Here is a 27,904-nt window from a genome sequence, read left to right on the forward strand (position 1 = left end):
TGTCCTTCTTTCAAGCGGATAACTCACGTCTTTGCCCAGACGACTGTGGAGCTCTGGGAGCAGAAGCAACAGCATGAAACTAATGTGATGCTTTAGAATTTTCCTGCCACTTACTGGGTGTTGAATAGCTGTAATTAAATTAACCAGTATATTGATTTCACCGTGCTGCTTGGGGAAGATGAGAGGGGTAATGTAGGCATTGGAGCCGCTGCTTAGCGGGGCTTGGAGAGCTGCAGCCGCTGGGAATACGTAATGCCAGTGGTACCAGTGGAGCTGAGCAGGCTGATGAATGAAAGGTGCTTATCCCCTCAGAAGTGGTTTTAGCCTTTGTGAAGTTAGCTGATGGCCTTGTAAGGCAATTCCCAGTAAAAGGAAAAAGCAGTGATTTCCCTGGCTCTCCTGGGTGCAGAGCTTGCTGTGGGAGCGAATGGACCTGTTCTGGTTAGTGCAGAGCTTGGGTTTGCCTTAAAACAACTGGTGGCACTGGGATGGCAGCATCCAGAGCGCCTCAGCAGCTGGGAGGGGTGTGTTATCCCAGCCCCTTGGTCACAGAACTGGATGTGTGAGTGTGGAGGCCAAGAGGTCTGATGCACTGAAGGGGGGTGTGGGGTGTGTTGTTGTTTGTGGCAGGGTTTTTTAGTGGTTTCTCTTCAATGGGTACTGGGTTGGGTACCTGTTACTGGAAGAGTCATGGCCACTGGCAGGGACACAGTTCTGAAGCTGCCTTATGCTGTTGCACCTTATGGCCTTGCCTGCAGGGATAACTGAACCAACATGTGGGCACAGTGCTGTCATTAAATAAAAAAAGTAAAACCAAAAATGAAGTGGCACAACAGCTCTGACCCTGAAATCCTGTGGGTGCACATTGGGATCCTAACCGACACCTGACCTTGAGTAGGTGGTTGTGTTTTGGCCTGGGAGGGTGACAGTTCAAAAGCATGATGCTAGTAAGCAGTTCACCTGAAGTTATTTTACTCCAGGGTATGTGCTCCTTGTTGGGCAGCTGCAGTTTGTGTGGGTGGAACCTTATTTTCTTTCCTCCCCCCATTCTCAATGTTTACTTTTGTTCTCATTCAAAACTTCATGTTACTACAATTGACACATTTGCCTTTACTAATAGGTTAAACTTTTATTTCATAAATGTACCTAACTCTTCTGTGTGCTAAGAATAAAGCTGTTGAATTGGTTCCATAAAGTTAGCTTTACACTTTTATATTATAGAGTTCCCTCCAGCCTGTTACCTGCACCATTCCTCTTTCCCATCTGGCCCCTTGCCTGCTGCATAGTCACTGGTGTTAATTTTTCTCTGCCTGCAAGTGTTTGTCTGGTGCATCTCTGCATCTGGTTTTCTTGGGAGTTTTCTGGGTTTTTTTTTTTTTGTTTTGGTGTGTGTTTTCTTAAGGTTTAAACTGGCAAATTTCAGTTAGAAGGTGTTTTTAGGAGCAGACTTTACTTATAGCATGCTCTGAGGTAAGATGTGGGGTTTTTCCTCTGCTTTAAGGAGAATGTCAGCTTCTAACCATTTTCACAGCTCTCTTTATATCCTGCCTATTGGAAAAAATGAAGATCCTGCGTCTTAGGAACATTTAATGTCATCTTTGTAGTATGAGTTGAGTTGCCAAGCTCCTTAGGCTTTCACTTTGGCCAGTGTCATCTCCTGGGGGAAGCCCCTTTTAGGGAAAGGGAAGAGGAAATGCCTGCCTTTCTGTGAGCAAATTCCTGTTTGCTCTTGGTGTTGAACTTGCAAATTCTTTGTAATAGCAGCAATAAGGTGACTTGTGGGTGATCTGTCAGTGAGGCTGGAGGGCAAATCCCATGAGGAGCGGCTGAGGGAGCTGGGGGTGTTCAGCCTGGAGCAGAGGAGGCTGAGGGGAGACCTTCTCCCCACCTCCACTGACCTGCCAGGAGGGTGCAGAGAGGTGGGTGATGGTCTCTTCAGCCAGGGGACAGGAGATGGGACAAGGGGCAATGGGCTCAAGCTGGGCCAGGGCAGGGTCAGCTCAGATGGGAGGGAGAAGTTCTTCCCTGGCAGAGTTGTCAGGGCCTGGCACAGGCTGCCCAGGGAGGGGGCTGAGTCCCCAGCCCTGGGTGTGTTTAACAGGTGGGGAGATGAGGTGCTCAGGGATCTGGTTTAGCATAGGGCAGGAATGATTGGACTTGATGATCTTAAAGGTCTTTTCCAACCTGGTGATTCTGATTCTGTGAAAGTCCAGGAGCACTTAATGAGAGCTCTCAGCTAAGAGCTTTCTTTTGTTATATGTTAAATGTTGGGAAGCTCCTTGCAAGCATTTCCTGGTGGGAAGGCTTGGTTGGTTTTCAAGGCTCCAGTCACCTCCTTGAAGTTAGGTTGAGTATTTCCTCACATTGAATTCCACCTCCAGCTTGCGAGGGGCTCACTGTGCACAGGGTGAGAACGGGGTGACCTCCCAGTTGGCTTTACTTTGGGAAGCTGAAGTTAGAGCAGCTCCACAAACAGCTTGCACATTCTGGTGTGCTGCAGTGATGTGTCGAGCTGAGACTTTATTTCTAGTCTGTTTTCCATGTGCTTGGTCCTGGATTATAGGGCATCCCTTCCTGGCAAAGCTTAGGCTGGAGTTAGAGAGGGGAGAAGAGCTCTTTCCTGAGCCTGAGTCACACAGACAATGCTGGACTTCACACAGAGGTAGGAAGCTGCTCCCCACAGCAGGGTGTTCTTTGTTGAGGTGTGGTTTTTCCCCTGAGTGTCAAGTAGGTGATGAGCAGATGGACTGTTTGACAGGCAGGGAGGAAATGCTGCTGAGCAGAAGGTAGAAAGCCTGTTAGTGCTGGTGGATCCCTGCTGCTGATTTGCCTCTCGGGCTTGAGGCTGAACGACATCCATTGCTGGTCTCTGGCACCTGTGTTAGGGGAGTGAAAAGCTGTTTCTTCATCATCTCCACTTCCTTAACATTTCACTTTTTTTTTCCTCTGCTGACTTCTCATCGGTCATCTTTTCCAGAGACTCCTCCTGGCCTCTCAGATGTTTCAAAGCAAGTGCTTCAGCCCAGATTCCCCACAGCAGCTGTAACTGGCAGGCTGTAGCATTGTGGAAAACTGAACTCAGAATGCAAGCAGAAAGCTTTAATCTCCCTTATTTCATAAGGGCAAGTTCACTTTAGTTGTTGTATATACAGGATATAAAATACAGGAGGTAAGAAGGATTCTTTGTGCTGAGTATAACATTTCCAATAGTTTCCTCATTGCTAAATGAAATTGATCCACATGGAACAGTTTATAGTTGATTTTCCTCATTTTTTAAACTCCCAGTTAGAGCTTCAGCCCTGCATAAGCTGAAGTGAAGTAATTCAAACTAAGGAGCCTTGCTCTAGGGAAAGTTCTCTCTGCCCTGAAAAACAAAACCCTTGGTAGTCAGGAGCTGGCTTTAGACTCAGCAGCCACGTTTCCCTGTGCTTAGGCTGATGGTGTGAATTGAGGCAGAGTTTCTCCAGCACGTGCTTGCCAAAAATGTGAAGCTCAGGATTAAAAGTCAGTGCTTTGGACTTACAGAAAGTTTGTGATTAAAGGAAAATCGAGAAGTAAAAGATATCTGTCTGCAGCAAGGGGAACTGCCGGGTGTTGGGAGAATCGGCTGGGGGGCAGGCAGCACAGCCCTGGGAAGTGGATGGTGGTGAGGGGGATGTCAAAGCTTAATACTCCTGCTCTTTCACAGAATCACCAGGTTGGAAAAGACCTTTAAGATCATCAAGTTCAACTGTCCCTTTCCTGTGCTGACCCAGATCCCTGAGCACCTCATCTCCCCTCTGTTAAACACACCCAGAGGTGGGGACTCAGCCCCCTCCCTGGGCAGCCTGTTCCAGGCCCTGACAACTCTGCCAGGGAAGAACTTTTCCCTCACATCTGAGCTGACCCTGCCCTGGGGCAGCTTGAGCCCATTGCCCCTTGTCCCATCTCCTGTCCCCTGGATGAAGAGACCATCGCCCACCTCTCTGCACCCTCCTGTCAGGGCAGTGGAGGTGGGGAGAAGGTCTCTCCTCAGCCTCCTCTTCTCCAGGCTGAACACCCCCAGCTCCCTCAGCCGCTCTTCATGGGATTTGCCCTCCAGCCCCTTCCCCAGCCTGGTTGCCCTTCTCTGGACTCGCTCCAGGACCTTGATGTCCTTCTGATGGTGAGGAGCCCAGAACTGGACCCAGCACTCGAGGTGCAGCCTCACCAGTGCCCAGTACAGGGGCAGTGGCTGTTTACCCTGGAGTTGGAAGTTTCTGGTCTGGCCAGAGGGCTAATCCAGATGAGCTGCTGGGAGCGGAGCCGTCCTTCTGTGGGGCACATAAACCTCTGAGCAGAGTATTTCTGTGAAGATTGTGACTCGCTGACCTGTGTCACTCTCTGCGGTGGGTGCGTTTCAGTAGCTGTGACTCAGGAACAGGAGTGGCTTGCTTTGTGAAAGCTCTGGTGCTTCTCAGAGACTTCTCAGCTGCTTATGAGGAAACACTTACAAATTGCAGACTGGCCTAGCAAGAAAACAGGCACCAACATCAGTCATTCCTGTATGCAGACGGGAATCTGCCAGAGGGATGGGTAGGCAGCCGGGAAGCCAGTTACATCAGCTGTTGCCTGCAGGTTGCTGTTAGCCTAGGGCTGATACAGTGCAGCAAGCAGTATTTCAGCAAGAGCAATCTTACAAACCCTTACATTGTACATTCATGCTTGATTTTTAGATGTAACCTTCCAGAACTACGTTATGGTGATGTGAAGTCTGGTACCTGGGGTAGCAGATGCCTAAATACTGTCATTGTCTGTGTTACTGTGAGTGTGTGTTGTAGGATAGCTTTGCTTCATAAGAATAAACCCAAGCTTTTCCCATGCTGATAGAGGCAAGTTTCTTTTGTATGTTGTGCTTAGGAAGAAGAAGAAGAAAAGAGAGTTGAAGCTGACTGCATTTACACAAGGGCATTTGGAAAGGAGTGTTTTGTTAGGCTGCTAGACTGACACGATCCAATTTTGTCCTGAACACAAGGGCTGCCCAGCATCTTTTGCGTTTGGGAATGAAAATTGGCCTCTCCCCTCCCTTTCTGAGCTGCTTCAGATGTTTTGTTATGCTAAACGCTGCAAAGAATGACAGGCTTTCTCCATGGTGCCGCTTAAATTTACCTTTTTGTTTGTGTTCAGCTTGAATTTATCCTTTCAAGTTTGCGCCCGAGGATGGGAGGCACAGGGATGTGGAAGCTAATAATGAGATTGAGGGGTTGCCTGGGTACAAGGGTGCCTGTTTTGCTTTGGGATCATAGCACAGCCCTGGCCTTGCTGTTTTCATGTGGGTTGGTGTAGATTAGTCCAGTCCACGCAAGGAGAAGCTGGATCCTTTCATGTTGGGAGCTGTCTGCATGTGGGCTTTGAGTGCTGAAGGAGGCTTGAAGAAGGAAAACTGCAGCCTGTGTTTTAAAACTTGTGGCTATTGATTGCCAATATACTGCTTAAACCAACAGAAGTGTTTCAGAACAGCTTCTCCTCTGCAGTTTGTGTAACCCAAGGATTATTTTGTATGTATTTAAGGTTTTCTTCTCCTGCTTTGCTTAGAAAAATGATTGAAGAGCTGTCTGTTTGTTAATGCATCTGTGCTTTTCTTGGAGAGCCACCTGGCTGCTCTTTCATCATTCCACACACGGTGTAAAACATGACATACTGCTCTGAGGAGACTGTGTGCCCCACGTCAAGTGCCAGGTGACCAAAGTGTGGAACATCCTAGGAGGGACCAGGCACCTTGGAGAAACGTGAGGTACCAGTCAGCAGGTTTTAGTGTCCCAAGTTTACTGAAATCTGAAACAGTTGGGAAAATGAACCTTGTTTCTGCTGCCTTTTCCTCAGCAGCCTGCTACACAGACTGGTTATGTCTTGTGCTGCTGCAGTGTTTTGAGCTTTACACACCTCTAGTAAAAATTGAGGTCGCTGGTTTAAGCTGAGTGAGTCTCTTAATGAGTTTAATGCCATATTTCAAAGCTGCCTGTGCCTAGAGGATATTTTGGATAAATAAAAAGCCTGGACTCTCTGGGTGAAGTACCATTAAACAGGAAAACTATAAACCAGTGCTATTTTAGTACAAGCTCCATCAGAGCTAGTCCTGCTGCAGTCTTGTGCTCTGTGTGGGGTGCTCCTGAGCATCCTCACCAATTCAGGGAGTTCAGCTGATTTGGGGAGTGTTCCCCCATCTTTCCTTTTTCTACTTTTTTTCTTCCCCCTTGCAAAGCACCAGTCTGGCTCCTTGAGCTTGGCTTGCTGAAGGTTTGAGTAAGGATCATTGCAGGGCAGGGGTAAGAACGTTTGTCTGAAGGAGGAAAAAAAGGCAAGATGTGGAATTAAAGCACTTCTGAGTTAAACTGTCACAGTAATGGAGCATGGATGGTTTCCTGCAAATGCCTTAACTCTTAGAAGTAGCACTTAGTCTGGGCATTGGGGTGGTGAGGAGGCCCAGGTTCCTTGTCAGTGAAAGGTATGTAGGTAACAAGGGACAAAGTGTCTGATTGACTAGAGGTAGCTGGAGCATAACTGAACCTGTTTGATGCTTCACCAAGGCTCATCCAAACCTGGGATGCTGGATGTGATCCACCTGGCATGCTTGCAGTGGTATCCCCCTCCTCTGTCTTCAGCAGTGCTGTTGGAGCCTGGCAGGCTGTGTGGTTCCTCTTGGGGAGGATTTAACCTGTGTGAAAAATGAGAAAATCCAACCTTATCCTGGCTGAAGTCTGCGAACTGTAGGGTCACAGACTGCCAGGGGTTGGAAGGGACCTCAAAAGATCATCTAGTCCAACCCCTCTGCCAGAGCAGCATCACCTAGACTAGAAGCCTGGAGGCTGCCTGCTGTGGAGCTCTCAGGGGTGCAGCAGTGCCTGGGTTCCTGTGGGTACCAGGGAACCTTCCTCTTCCTCTAAGCATAAGACTGGCCAACCAGAGGAGCCCTGGAACGCGGCGGTCGGAGCGATGGCAGCCTGAGTCAGGGGTATTCAGACCACACAGCCCATCAGGGGGCTCTGGCTGCTGTTCCCTGTGCCATTGCTTGTTTGTACCTACCTCCCAGTGCCCTCCCATAGGGTGCAGCTCCCAGCATCGCTGGTGGTTGGCAGCTGGGCCCCTCCATGTCGGGCACAGCACCCCTTCCTGCCCGGCTGCCTGCCCCCAGCAGAGGCAAGGGGATTGGTTTTGACTGGCAGGTTCAACTGGCATTTTTAAAGGTGTTTTTCCAGCCTGATTGAGATGAGTAATACAGACATGGTGCTTCAGGAATTGGGGATTGAAGGCATGAAATGTTAGGGATGGAGGGACAGCCTAGGAGCAAAGCCAGGTGGTGGATGGGAGGGAGGTGGGAGTTGGCTGGTCTGGTGCAGACCCATGTTCCTAGCTGTGTGTGGAAGGTTGAATTTTGTCTGTGATTTGGTGATGGCAAAAGATGTGTGATAGAGGGAACGTGTTCCTTGCTGCAGTATGGAAACACTCCCATTCCCCAGGAACAAATCCATCAGTTCCCAGGGTTTGAGGTGGCATTTATCCCAAGTCACAGAAGAAAAAGACCTACTGTTGGAAGATGCTGCCTGTTAGCTTAGGAGCTGTGACCTGCAAACACTGGGAGCACAGAGGATCTCCTGGGGAAGGGTCCCTCTGTATTTACTGTGGCTTTGGGTTCTTCCCTAGGGATTTTCTGTAGACCCCTGATAGAAACAGGAAGCAAACCTGGGTGATGGTCTGCCTTCTGTAGGAGTGAAGAGCTGTACTACAACACCTCTCCAAGAGCCTAATTCTTCTGAAGCAATAACACTTCACATTGATTCTCATGCCCCACGATGCTCTTGAAATTAATGTAATTGGCACCGCTCGTTAGCCTGGAGCTTTTTATGGCAGCACAGGCATTAAAACATCAGTAGCCTCTCTAATCCAGTTACTCAGTGTTGTACCACGCTACTCAAGCTTGGAGATTTGATTGAGCTTCTGTAGGATAGTTTGGTTTGTACAGCTTCAGATGTTATTCCATGCCAAGGTATTTATGCCTGTCAGCCTCAGCTAGCACTGCCTTTTACCTGGCTTTATAAAGGCTGGGGTTTCTGCCAGGTGTAACTGTATTGCTGGGTGCCCCTCTGCTTTCTATGGTGGGTTTCTCTGTGTGGATTCTGTTAAACCAAGGGCTGTCACCTTGTCACCTTGGATCTGGCAGGTTCTGAAAGGGATGTTTGGGAGCCTCGAGTGGTTGGTGTGACCACTCATAGGCAGAGGGGAGTTTGCTTTATTCCAAGAGAGGTTTAGTTTCCCTGTTTTACCTGCTAATCCTTTTGTCCTCCTGATTTTTAGTAACTTGTGCTTACTGGGTTGGATTTGAATACTTTTATAAGTTTAGGCCTGTAAATCTTCCTGTCTTAAAGTTCTGGAGCATCTCCCCTGTGAGGAAAGGCTGAGTGAGCTGGGGCTGTTCAGCCTGGAGAGAAGAAGCCTGAGAGGGGATCTGATCACTGGTTATCAATATCTGAAGGGTGGGACACGGGGACATGGGCAGCCTCTTCTCAATGTCTGTGGGGACAGGACAAGGGGCAATGGCTGCAAGTTGGAGCACAGGGAGTTCCACAGCAACATGGGGAAGAACTTTTCCCCAGTGAGGGTGAGGGAGCCCTGGGACAGGCTGCCCAGGGGGTGTGGAGTCTCTTTCTCTGGAGAGATTCCAGCCCCGTCTGGACACTGACCTGTGTGCCCTGTCCTAGGGAGCTGCTTTGGCAGGGGGTTGGACCCCATGGGCTCTGGAGGCCCCTTCCAACCCCTGTGATTCATGATTGGCTGTGGTGGGAAGCTTTGATAGAGGTGAGCTCTTGCCTGTGTGCCTCCTAAAGCTGAGAGAGAGCTCATATATAAACCAGGGTGCATGTAAGCATGGTCTAGGCAGGCTGTTTAGTGAGCTTGCACTTTCTTTGGTGCTGAAAGCTTTTGTTTGGTTCAAGGTCTGTGCCTGTTCCCCCTCCTGCCTGTTTTCCTGGTGGCCAGGATTTGGCACTTGCTGTTTGTTATTGAGTGGAAATACAGACAAACTGGAGAACAAGGGTTTAACTCTTTTCATAGACTGTCTCACATTTGGCACTTAAAGCATCACCTGCATCATCTTCTGTTCAAGATGAGCCTTTCTCCCTGGGTTTACTCCGATCTGTTGACTCCTTTCATGTATCCAGTCTCCAGGGTTCTCCCCCTGGTATTTTTGATGATATATTCTTGGGTTTTGATTGGGTTCAAGGACACTAATGAAGCAGCAGGGGATAAAGGAGGTTAACAGCTGCAGGAAGGAAGAGGATGGCTTGGGTGGGTTTTGGTGGAGACAAGGTAGATTCAGTGGAGTTCTGGAATAAGAGGGTGATTCTCAGTTTCTGCTGATCTGTGACTGGTTTTTGTGCTAAATAAGACAAAATATTTAGAATCATGGAATGTGTTAGGTGGGAAGGGACCTTCAAAGCCCATCCAGTCCTGCCCCTGCAATGAACAGGGACATTTTCACTAGAGCAGGTCACCCCATTGAGTCTGACCTTGAATGTCTCTGGGGATGGGGCCTCCACCCCCTCTCTGGGCAACCTGTGCCAGGGATCCACCAGCCTCAGAGTGAAGAGCTTCTTCCTAATACCCAACCTAAATCTCCCCTTTTCCAGTTTAAAACCATCATCCCTTGTCCTATTGCTCCATGCAAACAGCTCCTCCCCAGCTTTCCTACAGGCACCTCTCAGGGACTGGAAGGTCACTATAAGGTCCCCCTGAGCCTTCTCTTCTCCAGGCTGAACCAGCCCAACTCTCAGCCTGTCTCCATAGGGGAGCTGCTCCAGCCCTTGGATTATTTTTGTGGCCTCCTCTGGACCAGCTCCAACAGGTCTGTGTCCTCCTTGTGCTGAGGCTCCAGAGCTGGACCCAGCACTGCAGGTGAGGTGTCCCCAGAGCAGAGCAGAGGGGGACAATCTCCTCTATCTGCTGGCCACACTTCTGGTGATGCAGCCCAGGATGGGGTTGGTCTTGGGGGCTGCAGATGCACATTGGTGGCTCATGTCCATCTTCTCACCCATGAGTCCCCCCAAGTCCTTTTCCTCAGGGCTGCTTTCCAGCCCATCATCTCCTGACCTGTATGGATAACAGGGGTTGTCCTGACCCAGGGGCAGGACCCTGCACTTGGAAACACTGCCAAGGATGTGGATTTTCTGTGAGGGTTTGTGTTGCCTTCTCAGCAGTTTTGGGACAGTGGCTGGATGTGGGTCACTCTGAACAACAGGAGGATTCACAGGAAAAGGTCTGGCTGTATTTTTTCACTGTTGTCTCAACCCATATGTAGGACCCTGCACTTACCTTTGTTGAATCTCATGAGGTTCCTCTGGGCCCACTTCTCCACCCTGTCGAGGTGCCTCTGGCATCCCAGGCCCCCTTCCCATCCTGTCCCTCTGGCATGTTGACCTCAGCACTCAGCTTGGTGTCATCAGCACCTTGCTGAGAGTGCACTCAATCCCTCTGCCAGTGTTGTTAATAAAGCACCAGTCCCAGTACTGCCCCTTGAGGAACTCTGCCTGTCACCATCTTCCACCTGGCCTTGGAGCCACTGGTGACCACCCTCCAGCCAGTTTCTCTCCAGCTAACTCTCCCTTTTTTCAAATGCAGCTTGACTGCATAGTTTAGTTCTCTGATACTTTTTCCCCCTCTCTTCAATAAAACACCCAACCTTTCATGATTCCCTGAAATAACTTGAGGACACCTTCAGCTGTCATCTCAGAGCCCCGTGTCCCTGGTTCTCTTGACTGGCTGTGGTAATGCTGACCCCATCATTGGAGCCCCCAGCTGTGCTGTGAGAGTTTGGACTGAACTCTTCCCCCTGCACAGGTCATGTTTGGAGCTGGCATGACTTGCCTGGCTGTTCTCTGTTCTCCAGTCTGTTGCTGAGCCTGGAGAGCTTTTAACTGGGAGCACTGGAGGAACAAAACCCCATAGGAAACAAAAGACAAAATGGTCCTGGTGACAAGTACAGTGTGGCTTTGGCCTGAGGGTACAGAGCTGGGATTTATCCTACAGCTGCAGGGACTGGGGTGGATGTGTGGTGCTCACTTCCCTGCTGAGGACACCAAGGGTGAGCTGGAAGGTCCTGCTGTTCAGTGTGAGCTCAGAACACATGCTGCAACAGCTCCCAGCAGCTTTGCTGCTTGTCATACCCGAGTCTGCATCTTGCTTGGCAGAAGAACGTGCCTCAGTGCTCGGTAAGAAGCAGTGGTGTGGGTCACTTGGTTCTCTAGGTGCATTAGAAGGTTCAGAGAGCAAAGAGCAGGCAAAACACTTGTGTAGCCTGGTGTACAAACTCCCTTCTTCTCCGTGCTGCGTGCTTTGTGGTGCGATCCCATCGCTTTGGAGTTGGTCCCATCTTGCTTGTGTGTCTCAGGCTCAAGACATGAGCTGTTCCAGAAGAAGGACCAGCAGTTAGGAAGCTGGTAATCCAGAGCAGCTGGATTTGAGTGTGTGCAGTTGTGAATACGAGCAAAACTGGACCTGCAATTCCCATCTAGGAGAGCCTGTAATGGCTTTGGGAGGGCTGTGTGAAAAGGTGTGTTTCCTTCTGTTGCCTCCTGTGGCATCTCTCTGACCTTGCTGCTTTGTAAGAATTTGAAGTGCTCGTGTGGATGCTGATCTGTGTGAGCACTGAACTCCAAACCCCCCTAAACATCCAGATCCGAGCGGAGCCAGTGGGTACCCAGAGGTGTTTGTCCTGGTGTGTCACCTCCTGTCCTGTTCTCCTCCCTCTCTTCCTCACTACAGGCCTCGATGCGGAGCTGTCGTACGTGAGGAACGATGTGGTCAATCACTACGCCTTGTCCTTCAATCTCTTAATACCCAGTGAGACCAACAGCCTTCACTTCAGCTGGTATGCTAAATCCAAGGTAAGCAGGCTGGGAGGGTGACCTCTACTGCTTAGCTGCTGCTGGAATTCCTCCTGGGCTTGGTCAAAGTTAGGATGTGCCAGCTGCAAGAGAGTTCTTTATATCCACTGAGAATGTCCATGTCCCAACTGTTCCTTTCTTTGGGTAAGTGCTTGTTTTGAGCTGGTTTCTACTTTTTGCTGTGTGTATACATACAAGGTACTGGCAGTGGGATCTCTTCTGGAGGTGCATTGAGCATGCAGAAGGGGCAGCTGTGAACTGAAGCCTCTGGACATCAAATGTTACGTAGAGATTTGCAGAAACTTATGTTTGGAGATGAGAAGAACCTGTAAAAGTGGCATCTTGTATGTTACTGCCAAGCCCTGGTTAAATGGAAAGGGATTTTTGTTTCACTTAATCACCGTGGCTGGAGCAGGCAGTAACAGCTGACATAAAGGTTGTGTATGCACTTACATTTGGAAGGATTTCCAGTTACTCAACAGTTTGGTTTTGTGTCTGAAATGATCTGTTTAGTCTCTGCCAGATTTTTTTTTTTAAAAAAAAAAGGAAGATGGTTATTTTTCTGTCCTTAAGGCAGAGGGACTGCAGTTGGAGCAGTAATACTTAACAACTCTACCAATACGGCTTCTAAAGGTTCCTCCTGCTGCTGATCTTCTCTTTGAGGTGTAACTTCATTAGAGATGTGAATTTTGGATCAGTGTGAGCCAGCCCTTCGCTTTGATACCACATCCCACCCCCACAGGCAGTTCAGTCTCTTCCCATTTGAACAGGACCTTTGAAGGAGTTTCCTTGTAGCTCCAGCTCGGACCTACCTGTGTCCCTGCCCTGGATTTTCCTTGGGCCTGTCTCTGGTTTGGAGTAGGACTTTTTGGGCTCCTTCCACCACTGCTGTTGCACCGCTCGATGTCTTGTGTGCCCCCTTTGTAGGATGGGGTGTAGTGCAGTTCAGAGGCTGGCTTACACTTCTACCCTTGGCATCGTGGCTGAAAATTAAATTAATATCATAACACATCCTATTAAGTTTTCAGAAGGGGTGGGGGAAGAACCTCCTGGATCAAAGTCACACCAGATTCCTTCAGTTGAGTGTGAATTTCCCAGCAGGCTGTAGTTTCAGTAGGTCCTGGATATATCTTTTTTAAAATGAATATTTTCAGAAGCAGCTTCATAAGTGGAAGCAAAGTCTTGACTCGAGTTGTGTAAGCTGTTTGTAAGCAGTTTGGGCTGTGTAGCTTATCAGACTGACTTAGAGGAGGGGAAATTTCTTGAATTCCGATGGTTTTAACAAACTGGCTTTAGAACAAGGCAGTTTGAAAGTATCAGCAAGTGAGGTTTGGGGTGGGTTTGGGTTTTTTTAATTCAATACAGCCCTTTAAATTCTGCCACAGTTCTTCAGGACTGATTACAAGTGATGTCTCTCTTTGTGTTCTGAACTGGAACTGTCGCAGCAGTCTGATGGTGAGACTTCAGTTGGGGGGCTTAAATTAATCACCAGAATTCTTTGGAAACAGGATAAAGGGGTTTTAATGTCAGGAATTATGGAAAGCTATATAGCATTGCTTTTTTTACTACTGAAGAGAATCCTGACGTGTTTTCCATCCCCTGCCTGTCGTTACAGGTTGAGTATAAACTGGGATTTCAGGTAGATAATCCCATGACCATGGCAATGCCCCAGGCCAACATTTCCCTCCAGGGAGAAGTTCCTCGCACCCTCTCAGGTAAGTTCCTCACCCCTGGAAAGCACTCAGTGAGTGCTGGTGCTAATAAATAATGTTTTCTGGTGGTACTTTGGTTCTTCTAAAAGCTGTGGAGCATGGGTAAGGCTGTGGGTTTTTTTTCCCTCTATGCTTACAGGCTGTGTGCAACAGTTATGATGTTGATAAAACTGTATTATAGATTGGAGACTGATAATCTGAGAGTAGAATTCCCCCCTGTTTAGTGGAGGGTAGAGATCTTCCTGGAAAGCCTGACCTCGACAGGCTGGAAAGCTGGGCAGTAAGAAACCAAATGAGGTTCAACAAAAGCAAGTGTAGAGTCTGGCACCTGGGAAGGAATAACTGCTGGAATCAGTACAGGCTGGGGGTGACCTGCTGGAGAGGAGCTCTGTGGAGAAGGACCTGGGGGTCCTGGTGGGTGACAGGTTGGCCATGAGTCAGCAGTGTGCCCTGGGGGCTGAGAGAGACAATGGGATCCTGGGGGCATCAGGAGGAGTGTGGGCAGCAGGTCACAGGAGGGGATCCTCCCCCTCTGCTCTGCCCTGGTCAGGCCCCACTTGGAGTGTTGTGTCCAGTTCTGGGCTCCCTGGGATAACAAAGCCAGGGATCTCCTGGAGAGACTCCAGAGGAGGGACAGAGATGATGAAGAGCCTGGAGCATCTCCCCTGTGAGGAAAGGCTGAGTGAGCTGGGGCTGTTCAGCCTGGAGAAGAGAAGACGAAGGAGGGATCTGATCAATGTTTATCAATATTTGAAGCAGGGGATGCAGGGGGAAATGGGCAGCCCCTTTTCAGTGTCTGTGGGGACAGGACAAGGGGCAATGGCTGCAAGTTGGAGCCCAGGGAGTTCCACACCAACATGGGGAAGAACTTTTCCCCAGTGAGGGTGAGGGAGCCCTGGGACAGGCTGCCCAGGGGGTGTGGAGTCTCCTTCTCTGGAGAGATTCCAGCCCCGTCTGGACACCGCCCTGTGTGCCCTGTCCTAGGGAGCTGCTTTGGCAGGGGGTTGGACCCTATGGGCTCTTGAGGGCCCTTCCCACCCCTGTGATCCTGTGACTCTGTGAAAGGAAACGGGAGGTTTTCAATGTGTACCTACACACACAAGGTTCCTGTTCCCTTTCAGTCCATAGCAATTACATGGATCTTTAAAATCCTTCCCTTGAGTTCCTCCAGCCTGTAGAGATGGCATTTCAAGATCAGGGGGAGTTGTTATCAAATTGATGTGTTTATGGTGATTTTAAACCTGAGAAAGCCCTTCTGAATAGACATTAACTCCATTGTGGAGTTTATACCATGTTATTTGTTTTGGGATAATTGGATGAGTGATGGTTCCTTATTTTCTGTTGGATAAGGGCAATAAAAGCCATGTTTTGGCTTTGTACTGCTTTTTGTGACAGCAGGCACTAGCCAATTATGCTGTGTCTGTTCTCTTGGCATAAGTAATACTGCTGTATAAGCTAGAAAATAAATGATGTCATATCAGTGTAAGCTTTGCTTCCAGTCACATTTGTGGGGGGCAAAGTACTCAAACTTAACTGTTGGCATTGAAAGAGACAAGAACAATGAGACTTTTCTGGGGGGTTTTGTGATAATGGAGGTTTTCACTCCAATGACAGTCATTTATCCCCATATCCACTTGTTTCAGTGGTTGGTAACCCTTTAATGTAACTCTAATAAACACACCTAATGCTTTGGTAGTTGTCTGAAAGGAAAGGCTAAAATAGCATTTCTTACTGGCAAGTGCTTTAAAAATACATGAAGTACATAAAGAGCATTGTACATAAATACTTTTTATTTTAATATTCTTTTACCACAATGCCTGAAAAGCTGAGTGGTGATGCCTGTTCGGTGTCTCTTTGCAGTGTTTCGTGTGGAACTCTCCTGCACCGGCAGACTCGACTCTGAGGTCACAATACTAATGCAGCTCAACTTGACAATAAATTCAGCAAAAAACATCACAGTGTTAAACTTCAAACGAAGGAAAATGTGCTACAAAAGTAAGACATGAAGTTTCAAATGTTAACAAGCCTTTTGGTGTTCAAGTAGGGTAGGAAAAAGGAGTGGGAAGGTGTATTATCCGTGATGTGAGCGATAGTTGTGGAGATTGTTGGAGAGGGTAGGGAGAAGCCAGGTAAAACTCTGCCTTTTGGAGACAAATGGGCATTTTTGGGACAAGCTGATGGATGAACAAACTCCCAAGTGTTCTGCTGCATTGCCCCATCCTTTCACATTTGCTCTCTTGTTCTTGGAAGGCAGGGAACTGGTTACCTCAGAACTATAGCACTCTGGATACTCAGGTGGCTTTAACAGTTAGCAACTCTTTCTGCTTGGCTTAGGAAATGAGCTTAAACCTGAACGTGGCTCTGTAATGCACTGAAGCAGGTGCCAGTCTTTCAGATGGAGAGTGCAGAGGGATGGAGACTTCTGAAATCCCAAATTGCTGCTTGTGTGTTTTGACTTAATCACCAAGCACGATCTATTCTTGGACAGCAGCAGCTGTCTCCTTCCCACAAGTATTTTCATTGGCATCAGAAGAAAACTATGCTGGGGAATCCTCCTTCAAACTGGCTGTGGGATCCTGGGCAGCGTGTGAGGTCAGCTGTCTCTCTATTTACACCTTCCTCCTGGCACTCTTCAGTTTACTTGGAGCCTTTGAGGATGCTAGTTGGCTTTTCAGGGGGAGTTTGTCACTTGTTTTGGGTATAAATGCGGAAGGATGAACTTCTGGCAGGTGCTGTGTGGGGTTGTGAGAGATGGCCACTTCCTAAATGATGCAGAAGTGATTCTTGCAAAGACTGTTTTTCTGTGGGCTCATTAAAAAAGTCCATTTTTTGTGATGTGTGTTAAGTTGGCATAGAGCATCCAGGGATTTCTGACTGGAATTTAGTGCCTAAGCTAAGAACACACAGGAGCTTGCTCATGGGTTTTGCTCAGGGCATTAGTAGTGGCTCCTCCTAAAGTTCAAAAAGGAGGGGAAGAACAACAACAGGGCTGAGCTATTTCCCTCCTCCCTCCCCAGATTGCTTCCTCACAAGTCTAGGAGGCAGAGCTGGCTTAGCAGGGGTGGGGAGGGACTGTGCAGGGGGGGAAGCAGCTGCTCACAGCTGGGACTGGTGACAGGTCTGTGCCTTGGCAGCCGCAGGAACCCCTTACGCTGCCTCGGCTGTGTGCGCAGCCTCAGCGAGGTTCACCTCAAGTCATCTCCACAGCTGCTTTCCCTTGCTTTGCATCACTCCTCTTAGTGCCCAGGCTTGTGGGGAGCCCAAAGAAGCTTATCCCCTTCCTAAAGGACTGTTTTCACACGCAGACCTGAGCATTGTCCTCAGGCTTTGGCCTTTTGTGCCATTTCTCATTTTGCTCTTTTCATCTCCCAGCTTCAAACCCCACAGCATCAGCTGAGAAGGCAGAGTGCCCAAAGCTGCATCTCTGACCTTTTCCTAGGATAAGTCCCTGTGGAATTTCTCCCAAAAGGTCAGGGTAGCATTGAGTGAAAGCTCAAGAAGTTACTTTCTATCCTGTAGTAACTGATTTGTGAGGTCTTTGTTGTTCAGTGCTGTCGTATGTGCTCTCACACTCCACACCTCCTCTTTTTGCTCTCTGCTGCTTTGGATGAGCCACAGGGCTTTTTGAGGTAGGAAGATTCAGTGGGCTCAAGCATGGCCTGGATGGACATGTGCATCAGTGATGAGATGTCTGACCCATGTGTCTGAAAGAAGCGTGGGGGTTTTATTCTGCAGGGGGTTAGGTACTTAAAATAGCCATCTGCAGATAACTGTAGTGCTGGAGTGGGCTTGTCTGGTTGGAAAAGCAGGCTTGTTTTTTGATAAATAAGGCAATTATTTTGTGTGGAGGGCTAGAACACTAAACGTGGACTGAGCTTAATGGTTTTATCTTGTCCTTTTAGAGCTTGAACCAGAAGTAAAATCTCCAGCATCTGACAAAAACAGCAGCAAGGCTATCTGTAAGTAATTCTGAGTGTACAGCTTGCTTTGGGTGTCCCAAATGAAATTCTTGTAATGTTCTTTCTCTTTTCCCTTTTGAAAACACTCCCCACACAGTCTGTACCCACCCCAGTATTGTGCTGGGTTGTTTTGGTAATTCATTACTTTTATTGGGAATATGTATTGGTGAAGAGGGAGGAAGCCTACTCCAAGTCTCTGAACTCCTTTCTTTGACCACTGAAGGGCTCTGGTTTCTGTACAGGACTGATCTGTTTTCTTGAGCTTAGGACCTGTGTGGGTTGCTGTTTGGCTTGTCAGTATTGGATGGGGTTGATTCTTTTACTCTATCCTCTAGCTGGAAATACCATTGACTGTGTGCAGCCACTGTGCCCCCCAAAACCTAAAAGATTTTGCCAAAGTACATTTTGGAAGCAGTGGGACATGTGGTTCAGTTTTCCTTTTGCTACCTGTTGTCTCTTCCAGGCTGATTGTTCTCCACCTGCCATTTAAGGTTGGGGGTGTGTAAGGCTACTGCCTCCTCCTGCCTCCAATCCCTCTGCCCCTGTTGCTCTTAACACCAGCCAAAGGCCAGTGTGGCACCTGCTGCCAAAGTGCAACATAATTTTACCCTAAATTACTGCAGTTGAGAGTCTGTGGAGAAAGAAGGTTGAAGCTGCTGCATTAAGATGCAAGTCAGGGGGCTGTAATCCACCCATCACAGGGTGTGCTGGGGTGCGTTTGCTGGGTGAGCCAGCACTGTGAAGCACCCTGTGCCTGGGTGTCTGGCTTGGTTTATGTACTGTATTGGTGTGTCCCCCCTGTGCAGGTGGCTCCAGCTCTGTCAGCCCCAGGTAGCAAATCTGTGCTGCACTGGGGCTCAGCTGAGCCAGAGGCTGGGTTTGGCCATGTTGCTACTGTGTGTGTGCTGTGGGAGCCATGCAGGAGAGTGAGTCGAGGGGTTCTGTGAGGTAGAACCAGCAAGAACAACGTGACTGTTTTGGGAGATGTTTGGCTAGTTTTATCCATCAGTGGGAACCCTCCTTTTGCCCAGGAGGGCTTTCTGGGTCTGCCCTGCTTTGCTGCAGCAGGAGCTGTGGTTTCCACTTCTCTGGGGTTTACCATGGTCTGTCTGCCTGTCTCTATGGGCTGGCTCCTGCTGCCTGCTCCTGCCAGACCCGGGTGGCAGGACACTGGGGGCGAGTCTGGGGACAGCAGCACTGCCCTCCAGACACACCAGCCTTCTGGGAACTGGGAAAAACGTTGTGTGCAGGTTTTGGGGGGCTGCTTTGGAGAAAAGTTCAGTAACTCCCCACCTTTCTGTTCCAGTTGATCCTGTGAACACAGCTCCCACCACTTCTACCCGTGTGTTTTACATCAGCGTCGGCGTGTGCTGTGCAGTCATATTCCTGGTGGCAATAATATTAGCTGTCTTGCATCTCCACAGCATGAAGAGGATAGAGTTGGATGACAGGTACGTGTTCAAACTTACCAAGGGCATTTTTGGGATGGGTTTACTCTTTTTTGTGGGACTTTGGCTGCTTCCAAGTTCATCTCTTGGTGTCAAGCCATAGCAGTTACTATGAGTGGTAAGTACCGTGCTGCAGAAAGGCAACAGTTGCTGTTTCTGGGGTATGGGAGGCTTTTGCTGCAGTAGTTGTGTGGAGGACATACAGTGGGGAAGTTTGGGCAGAATCAGATCCAACAGGATTGCCAGGATTGAAGGAAAATTTGATAAATACCCAGGCACACTGAAAACCACAGAATCATAGAATTGTCTTGGTTGGAAGGGACCCTTTAGATCATCAAGTGCAACTGTCACCCTAAACCATCATCTAAACCATGTCCCTCAGCACCTCATCTAACCGTCTTTTAAATACCTCCAGGGATGGAAAATCCACCACTTCCCTGGGCAGCCCTTTCCAATACCTGGGGAGTTTTTCCTAATGTCCAAGCTAAGCCTTCCCTGGCACAGCTTGATGCTGTTTCCTCTTGTCCTGTCCCTTATCACTGGGGAGAAAAGGTCAGCCCCCACCTCTCCCCAGCCTCCTCTGGGGTACTTGTTCATTACTCTTATGGGAGATGGAATTTCAGTTCTATGCTGATTGATTCACTGGTGTTCCCTTTGGCCTTAGGGTAAAGGCTGGGGCTTACAGCTGGTTGGTTATAAGGCTGGGAACCCAGTGCTCTCCCAAATGTATTTTCAAACCAGAAAAACCAAATTGGCACATGCACCCAAAACAGGACAGGGGAACAGCCAGCTGAGCTGGGGTAGAACATTGGGGTGGAAGGGGGGTGACAGAGCAGGTGGAGCCTGGCTCTGCTGAGGCTGTGTGAACAAGTGGCTGTTGGGGTGCTGCTGGCTGGAAGCAGGCAGTTTTCAGACTGAGAAGCAGGCTTGTCACCCCTGTGGAAAGGATGTCCTGTGCTGTTTGTGTTCCTGCCTGCAACCTCTCAGAGTATCTCTTCATTTCCCCTCTATCCACTCAGCTGTTTGTTTCTGGTTTTCTTTCTGCCATTTACTGCTCTGGTGTCCCCCAAGGGTGTTTTTGGGGTGGTAAAGTAGCAGTAAAGTTCTCTTAGTGTCTGATGATCTGAGTGACTTGCCATCTTTCCTCAATCCCTGCATGCCTTGCTGTCTGCTGAGGGTTCTGAGATCAGTTGAAGATGGCAGAAGGTGTGCAGCTGGCTTTGCATCAGGAAGAAGCGTGACGTTGTTAGAGTACATGAGCAGTGTCACCTGTGGGGGTTTCACAGACTGCCTCAGCATCCTTCAGTCCCCTCCAGTGAGCTTCATTACTGTGGAGATACAAGCTAAAATTTCATCTACTGTTAATGCTCAGGGGTTTGCAGGCATTAAAGAACTTCCTATAGATTGGCACGTGGCCTTCTGGTAACTTCTGTGGTGGTGGGATTTACTTTCCAGAGTGATGCATGCTTTGGCTTGGGTTTTGAGCCCCAAAGCACCTGACCAAACCTTGGCTGGGCTCCTGGCTAAGAGCTGTGGACAACTAGTGTCCTAGCAGAGGGGTAACACAGCCAAAATGTGCCTGAAGACCTGAGTTCTGCTTTCAGAACGGGCTGTGTGCTGGGGAGCCAGCGAAGAGGCTGCGAGGCGATGGTCACAGTGACAAGGTTGGAAAAGACCTTTAAGATCATCAAGTCCAACCATTCCCATCCTAAGCTAAACCTGATCCCTGAGCACCTCATCCAGGGAAGGTGACTCAGCCCCCTCCCTGGGCAGCCTGTGCCAGGCCCTGACAACTCTTGCAGGGGAGAACTTTTCCCTCACATCTGAGCTGACCCTGCCCTGGCCCAGCTTGAGCCCATTGCCCCTTGTCCCATCTCCTGTCCCCTGGCTGAAGAGACCATTGCCCACCTCTCTGCACCCTCCTGGCAGGGCAGGGGAGGTGGGGAGAAGGTCTCCCCTCAGCCTCCTCTTCTCCAGGCTGAACACCCCCAGCTCCCTCAGCCACTTCTCATGGGATTTGCCCTCCAGCCCCTTCCCCAGCCTGGTTGCCCTTCTCTGGACTCGCTGCAGGACCTCCATGTCCTTCTGATGGTGAGGAGCCCAGAACTGGACCCACCACTCAAGGTGTGTCCAGTTCTGCCAGTGTCCTGCCCTCACAGTTCAGCCTGGATGCTGTGCCCTGGCAGAGCCCGTTACACTCAGGTTTGGCTCCGAATGTTGCTGTGAAGGGGTTCTGAATGGAAGAGAAGTCACTGGGGGTTAAGGACCTCCCAGGAGCAGCTGAGGCTGGAAACCCCCCTGGCCTTGCTCTTAATTTCAGACCCCAGAACTAAATAAAAGGAAGGAAGGTTGTTAAGCAGAAGCTGAGACCCAGCAGCTGGGTTTACAGGCTGAGAACACGGCATGGAGACCTCTGAGCTTGCGTCCTTCCGCTCAGAGGCGCTTGAAAAAGCGCCAGAGAGAGTTGGCCCAGCTTAACAGTGGGATAATGGGGGTTACTGAAAGCAAGGAGGAGGCATCCTTCAAGAGGCTGACAGAGCCTGCAAGTGAGAAGCTCAGCAAGCCTGTAAACATGAGCAAGTTCCACCTAGGAACCAGAATGGAGCCAGCCATGAAGGTGTGTTTGCAAGAGGCACAAAGAGTAACCCCCCTCGCAGCTTGCCTGCAGCAGGAAGCCAGCCAAGGAAAGCTGTGGGGCTGGTGGGGTGGATCGAGTTACAAAAGGAGTTTCCAGCCCTGGCAGGAAAACGAAATGCAGGTTCAGTGCTGGTGATTAATGTGGTGACCATGCTGGGGCGCTGCTGCTCCGGGGAGGAGACTGAATCCTACCGAAGCAGCTCACGCTGCAGACACTGGAAATAAGCAGTTACAGGTTGCTAACACCTGAAAATACTCATTCAGGAACTCTAAAGGAAGTTTAAGTGGAGTAACAGACCCACCAGTGTGGCTTTCAACCTCGTGCTGCTGCTGGAAGCCAACACCTGGAAGGCAGTGGATGTGGAAATAAAAAGCCTGTTTTCAGAGAGATCTAGGCAACCTATAAATGAATAACCCTGATGTTTGTGTTGTGAGAATCTCTTCTAAAGATGAAAAAAAGGTGTGTCTGTGATCATGTGTAATGGGGAAGGGTTGCCTTGGCTTGCTTTCTTTAAGGAAGTCTTGCTTCATAGCTAGCAGGGGTCCAGGCATGCCTGAATATCCTGTGAGGATGGCTACCACTGCTCGGGCAGTGCTCAGAAGCAGCCCAAGGAGCAAAGGGAATGTTGGTTATTTGGCAAGGCAGAGGGTTATACCCAGAAACAATCTCTTCTTTGTTCTCCCAATGCAGTCTGAAGTGGAGAACCTTCCAAGTATCAAAAGAGGGGGGGATGTTTGTGTGTGTTTGGAGGGGGAATCAAAAAAGCTTCTTCCAGCCCTGCTGTCTGAGCTATTGACAGGCACTGCCCTTGCCTGCAAACCTTTTCACACTTGGAGCTGTCATGGCCAGAGGACAACTCTGTTACATAGGACATTGTCTGTGGGATGAGCTGTAGCTGACCTGGACAGGCTGGAGAGTTGGGAGAGGAACCAAATGAAGTTCAGCAAGGGCAGGTGTAGAGTTCTGTCCCCAGGGAGGAATAACCACAGGCACCTGTACAGTTCTGGGTGACCTGCTGGGGCACAGAGCTGCAGAGAAGGATCTGGGAGTCCTGGAGGACACAAGCTCTCCCTGACCAGCAGTGTGAACTCAGGGCCAAGAGACCAGTGGGACCTGGGGGTGTGGAGAAGATCATGGACAACCAGGTTGAGGGAGGTTCTGTTCTTCTCCCCCTTGGCTTGGCCACAGCTGGAGTTGGGTGCTCAGTGCTGGGCTCCCAGTTCAGGACAGACAGGGAGCTACTGGAGAGAGTCCAGTGAGGGTACAAGGATGATGAGGGCCTGGAGCATCTCTGTGTGAGGGGAGGCTGAGAGAGCTGGGGCTGTTCAGTCTGGAGACCGAGAGGGGATCTCATCAATGCTGATCAATCGCTAAAGGTTGTGTCCAAAGGATGGGGCCAGACTCTTCTCAGCAGTGGCCAGTGACAGGACAGGGAGCAATGGGTGCAAACTGGAACACAGGGAGGTCCATCCTAACATGAGGAAAAGCTCCTTCCTTCTGTGGGTGCCCAAGAGCTGGGACAGGCTGCCCAGAGAAGCTGAGGAGTCTCCTTCTCTGGGGAGATCCCAAACCCATCTAGACACGACCCTGTGTGACCTGCTTGAGGTGACCCTGCTTCAGCAGGGGTTGGGCTGGATGATCTCCAGAGGTGCCTCCAACCACCACCAGCCTGGAGTTCTGTTTCCCTGTCTTTTGAATGCTGTGTGCAGCTGTGGTCCTACACAAAGAAAATATCCCAGAGGTTCACTGTAGGTGGCCCTGTAGAGACAGGAATGACCAAGTAGGCTGGGCAGTTTGGCCTGCAAGAGCCACCCACATACTGGCCCAGGGCAAACAATCCTTTCAACAGGGAGATAGGGAATATCTTTTGGGTATTTGCTCCATCCCAGGAATGAAAGGGCAGCAGGTGGAGCTGGCAGCTGGTGTGCCCAGAGCGAGCAGAGATCGTTCTGGCTGACGAAGCTGGTTCAGCTCTGCAGGGTGTGATGGGTGCTTCAAACTTTGGGGTTCTTTCTGATTCTCAGTGAGCTGTTGGTACCTCAAAGCAAAAGCATAGGAGTCTTCTCCAGAGCATGAGTGGTTGTTTCTGCTATGCCAGGGTGCATCATGAGCTGGGATGTTTAGTTTTGAGAAGAGGAGGCTGAGAGGAGACCATATCACCACCTACACTGACCTGACAGGAGGCTGGCACAGGCTGCCCAGGGAGGGGGCTGAGTCCCCATCCCTGGGTGTGTTTAACAGAGGGGAGGTGAGGTGCTCAGGTTTAGCTTAGGATGGGAATGGTTGGGCTTGATCTTAAAGGTCTTTTCCAACCCTGTGATTCTGGTTAATTCAACCCCAGGTGATGGCCAGGCAGGAGGGAAGGGAGGAATGGATTAATGGGTTACTTGATTTACAGTTCAAAATATGTTATTACTACAATTCAGGATCTTATTATGGTCTAATAACAGTCTGTGCTTGACTAGCAAACGTATGCATGATGTCCAGTGATGTAACTAGTGCCTGGTTTGATAAACACCAAGCAACTTTGTCTTAGTGGGACTTGGAGAACCCCAAATGGGCTACCAGTTCATAACCTCCCACAAGCACCTGAGGACCCTGGGTACATCTTGCAAGAAATGGTTTGCCACCTTGATTTTTCCAAAGTGGGGGGAAAGTACTGGACAATAGAAACAGTTCTGCAAAAGAAACAGAAGGAACTTGTTCACAGTCAGGGGACAAGAGTGGTGAGATTTTGGAGTTATCTCCAATGCCCTTCAATGTGAGACCAGTCTGTGACTCTGTGACACTTTACAATCCCCATTCACTCAGAGCCCAGCCTGGAAACTCCTCTTGCTTTGAACTTTCCTGTGTTGCTGTTTAATCTGTTGCAGTGCCAAGCAGTCACCTCTCTGTGGTTTGTTTTCAAGCAGCATCAGTGACAGCAGCAGCTCCCAGGGCCTGTCCCAGCCTTCCACGCAGACCACGCAGTACCTGCGCGCCGACACGCCCAACAACGCCACGCCGGTGACCAGTAAGTGTTAATCTGATCACAGCCCCTCCAGGACCTGGCCTGAGTGTGCTGGGGGGTAGGAGGCACACCAAGCAAGTCTCCTCTTGCTGCAGCCTGCAAAGGAACCAGCAAGGGAAGAGCTCTACCAGGGTGATGTGTCTGGGAGAGCTTGTTTACAGCTTCGCTTGGAGGAAGGTTACTTAGTTCAGAGTGAGAGGAGGGGTGGCAGCGTGTTACCCACCCTGTGCCAAGCTGGTAATACCTTTGGTCAGTGTTAGTTTGGTGACTACTAGAGGTATTTGATATCTGCAGAGTGTTGACTCTTCCAATTACTATCTGCCTTGGTTAGAGGAGGGACACCCCCTACAGCATCCCTCTGGGGAATCAGAGAATCCCAGACTGGTCTGGGTTGGAAGGGACCCCAAGGGTCACAGAGCTCCAACCCCCTGCCACAGGCAGGGACACCAACCTCCAGGCCTGGAGCTACACAAGGTTGCCCAGGGCCCCAGCCAACCTGGCCTTGAACACCCCCAGGGATGGGGCATCACCCTCTCTCTGGGCAGCCTGTTCCAGCCCCTCACCACTCTCTGTAAAAAAATTTCACCCTAATACTTAAACCTCCCCTCCATCCCCCTTGTCCTGCCAGTCTCTGCCCTTTAACAAGCTAATTCCCCTCCTGTTCCTCTGCTCCCTTCAGGGACTGGGAAGCTGCAATGAGGTCCCCCCACAGCCTTCTCTTCTCCAGGCTGACCCAGCCCAGCTCCCTCAGCCTCTCTCCATAGGGGAGCTGCTCCAGCCCTCTGATCGTCTCCTTGGCTCCTCTGACCCCTCTCCAACAGCCCCACATCTTCCTTGTGTTGGGGTCCCAGCTCTGGGCACAGGACTCCAGCTGAGGGCAGAGCAGAGAGGGACAATCCCTGTCCCTGCTGCCACCCCTCTGCTGCTGGAGCCCAGGATGCCATTGGCCTCCTGAGCTGCCAGAGCCACTGCTGGCTCATGACACCCAGGTCCTTCTCAGCAGGGCTAAGAAGGGAAGGGACAGCTCAGGTGCTGGGACGCAGGACAGCGTGGGGATGTGCTTGGTGTGCATTTCCACAGTCTCAGGGCACTGACCAGGAGCTGTTCCCTTGTGCTGGTGCCGAAGCTGCTGGGCTGCAGAGTACTTCAGGGAGCTGAGCCAGCCCCCAAAATCTGTTGGCTTCTGTGGAACGATGGGTTTTCAGTTGACTCAGGTCTCTGAACTGGCTGGTAGTACCCTCTGAGCACCAGCCTTGGAGTAGAAAAATGGGGGAGCCCAGCTAGAGGAACAATCCATCTCTCTGTTGAACTAAAATGCCTGGTTTTTCTCAGTAGAGTGGGAACTGCCAGGCTCAACTAATACCCTGCCACTCCTGACCTTTTCTGAAAGGGCAAAGCAAAGGCTCCCAGTCTCATCTAGTGCCACCAGGCATTTTTCTCTCTGTAGTGCTCCATGGAATCACTTAAGTTGGAAAAGACCTCTAAGATCATTGAGTTTGGCATTAATTGCCTGAAGAGGCTTCATTCAGCGATTGATTGAGTGGAAATGTCAGCATAGATCCATTATGCAGAGCTAGGGAAAAATAATGATTACCAACTTGATGATTTTTCTTGCAGCAACCAGTAAGACCCAAAAAACCTCTCCTGTTCCTTCTGATTGTGCTTCCAGCCATGCAGAGCACCCCAGTTCATGAGGGAGCGCTGCAGAAATACTGCAGTGGCGATTCAGCCTGAGTTTTCTTGTTTCCCCCCCATGTGTGGAAGTAGGAGTTTGCCAGATGGCCAGCAGCATCCTGGCTGGTGTCAGACCCAGCGTGGCCAGTAGGTCTGGATTGTGGCATCAGACCCAGCATGGCCAGTAGGGGATTGTGCCCCTGTACTGGGCACTGGTGAGGCTGCACCTCGAGTGCTGGGTCCAGTTCTGGGCTTCTCACCATCAGAAGGACATGGAGGTCCTGGAGTGAGTCCAGAGAAGGGCAACGAGGCTGGGGAAGGGGCTGGAGGGCAAATCCTCTGAGGAGCAGCTGAGGGAGCTGGGGGTGTTCAGCCTGGAGAAGAGGAGGCTGAGGGGAGACCTTCTCCCCACCTCCCCTGCCCTGCCAGGAGGGTGCAGAGAGGTGGGCGATGGTCTCTTCAGCCAGGGGACAGGAGATGGGACAAGGGGCAATGGCCTCAAGCTGGGCCAGGGCAGGGTCAGCTCAGATGGGAGGGAAAAGTTCTTCCCTGGCAGAGTTGTGGGGCTGTGGCACAGGCTGCCCAGGGAGGGGGCTGAGTCCCCACCCCTGGGTGTGTTTAACAGAGGGGAGATGAGGTGCTCAGGGATCTGGGTCAGCACAGGACGGGGACAGTTGGACTTGATGAGCTTAAAGGGCTTTTCCAACCCTGTGATTCTGTGAAAGACTGAACTCCTGCAATGTTGGGAAGGATCTCTCAGCATCTGCACTCACCCTCACTCCAGAGGGCTGCTTTTCAGATTTATCTAGTAGAACCAATAATTTGAACATTAAATTTTTAAAAAATATATCGAAAATATTTGTAAAAAATTCCATCCCACAGAGTTTGGAAGAGACAGTAGGACACAACTATTCCTTGAGCTGCTTCTCCCTCTTCCCAGCTGGAGTTGCCTTTTTATTCCCCCCCCCCTCCCCACCCTTACCCCAGCTGATGTTCTACTGTTGCTGTCCTACCCCCCTCAGGTTCTGGGTTGGCCCTCTCAGAGTTGATGTTTGGTTAGTTTGAACCTGGCCCTGAAAACATTACTGAACCTCTGGCAAAAGGGGAGAAGAGGACTTGTCGTGGCTGTGGCCTACAAGCCAAGCCTGTGGTGATGATTAACCCCTCCCCACCTTGACGAGCGTGGTAGCCACTGTGCCTGAATGTGTCTGTGTTTTGGGACAACCCCCCATGAAAACAGGGATAGAGGAATATAAGGAAAAATGTGAAATGAACTAAATAAACAGGGAAAACATTCTTAACCCTTCCACAGTTGTGTCAACCTTGTTACTAACATTTATAAACTAATGGTTAAATTTAAAAAAACCCAACCATATAATTAATTTTCAAGGTTTTTCTCTAGTGATTAATAAACTTGTACAAGACTATTGAGGCCTTTCTGACTACTTATTGTATCTAGATATCTATGAGTGCCAGGAGAGGGCACTGGTAGTTCTGGTTAGTTCTGCTCCTCTGAGGCATCATCCTCACTCCCAACAAGTCTTCAGACAGCCCTGGCTGGCTGTGCTC

General features: G+C 49.9%; 1 protein-coding gene across 1 annotated transcript in view; it reads left to right on the forward strand.

Annotated features, from left to right (window-relative positions):
• The window catches only part of RYK (receptor like tyrosine kinase), a gene marked incomplete at its 5' end in the record, with an annotated part of 67,529 nt that overhangs the window by 8,763 nt on the left and 30,862 nt on the right, over positions 1 to 27,904 (forward strand). The window contains 6 exons of the mRNA XM_084267734.1: positions 11,773 to 11,894; positions 13,510 to 13,609; positions 15,467 to 15,601; positions 17,509 to 17,565; positions 18,872 to 19,016; positions 24,564 to 24,664. Coding sequence (XP_084123860.1) covers positions 11,773 to 11,894; positions 13,510 to 13,609; positions 15,467 to 15,601; positions 17,509 to 17,565; positions 18,872 to 19,016; positions 24,564 to 24,664 — 660 coding nt within the window. The remainder of the gene's footprint in view (positions 1 to 11,772; positions 11,895 to 13,509; positions 13,610 to 15,466; positions 15,602 to 17,508; positions 17,566 to 18,871; positions 19,017 to 24,563; positions 24,665 to 27,904) is intronic.

Source organism: Gallinula chloropus (genome assembly GCF_964237585.1).
Source record: "Gallinula chloropus genome assembly, chromosome: 8".
Classification (NCBI taxonomy): Eukaryota; Metazoa; Chordata; class Aves; order Gruiformes; family Rallidae; genus Gallinula; species Gallinula chloropus.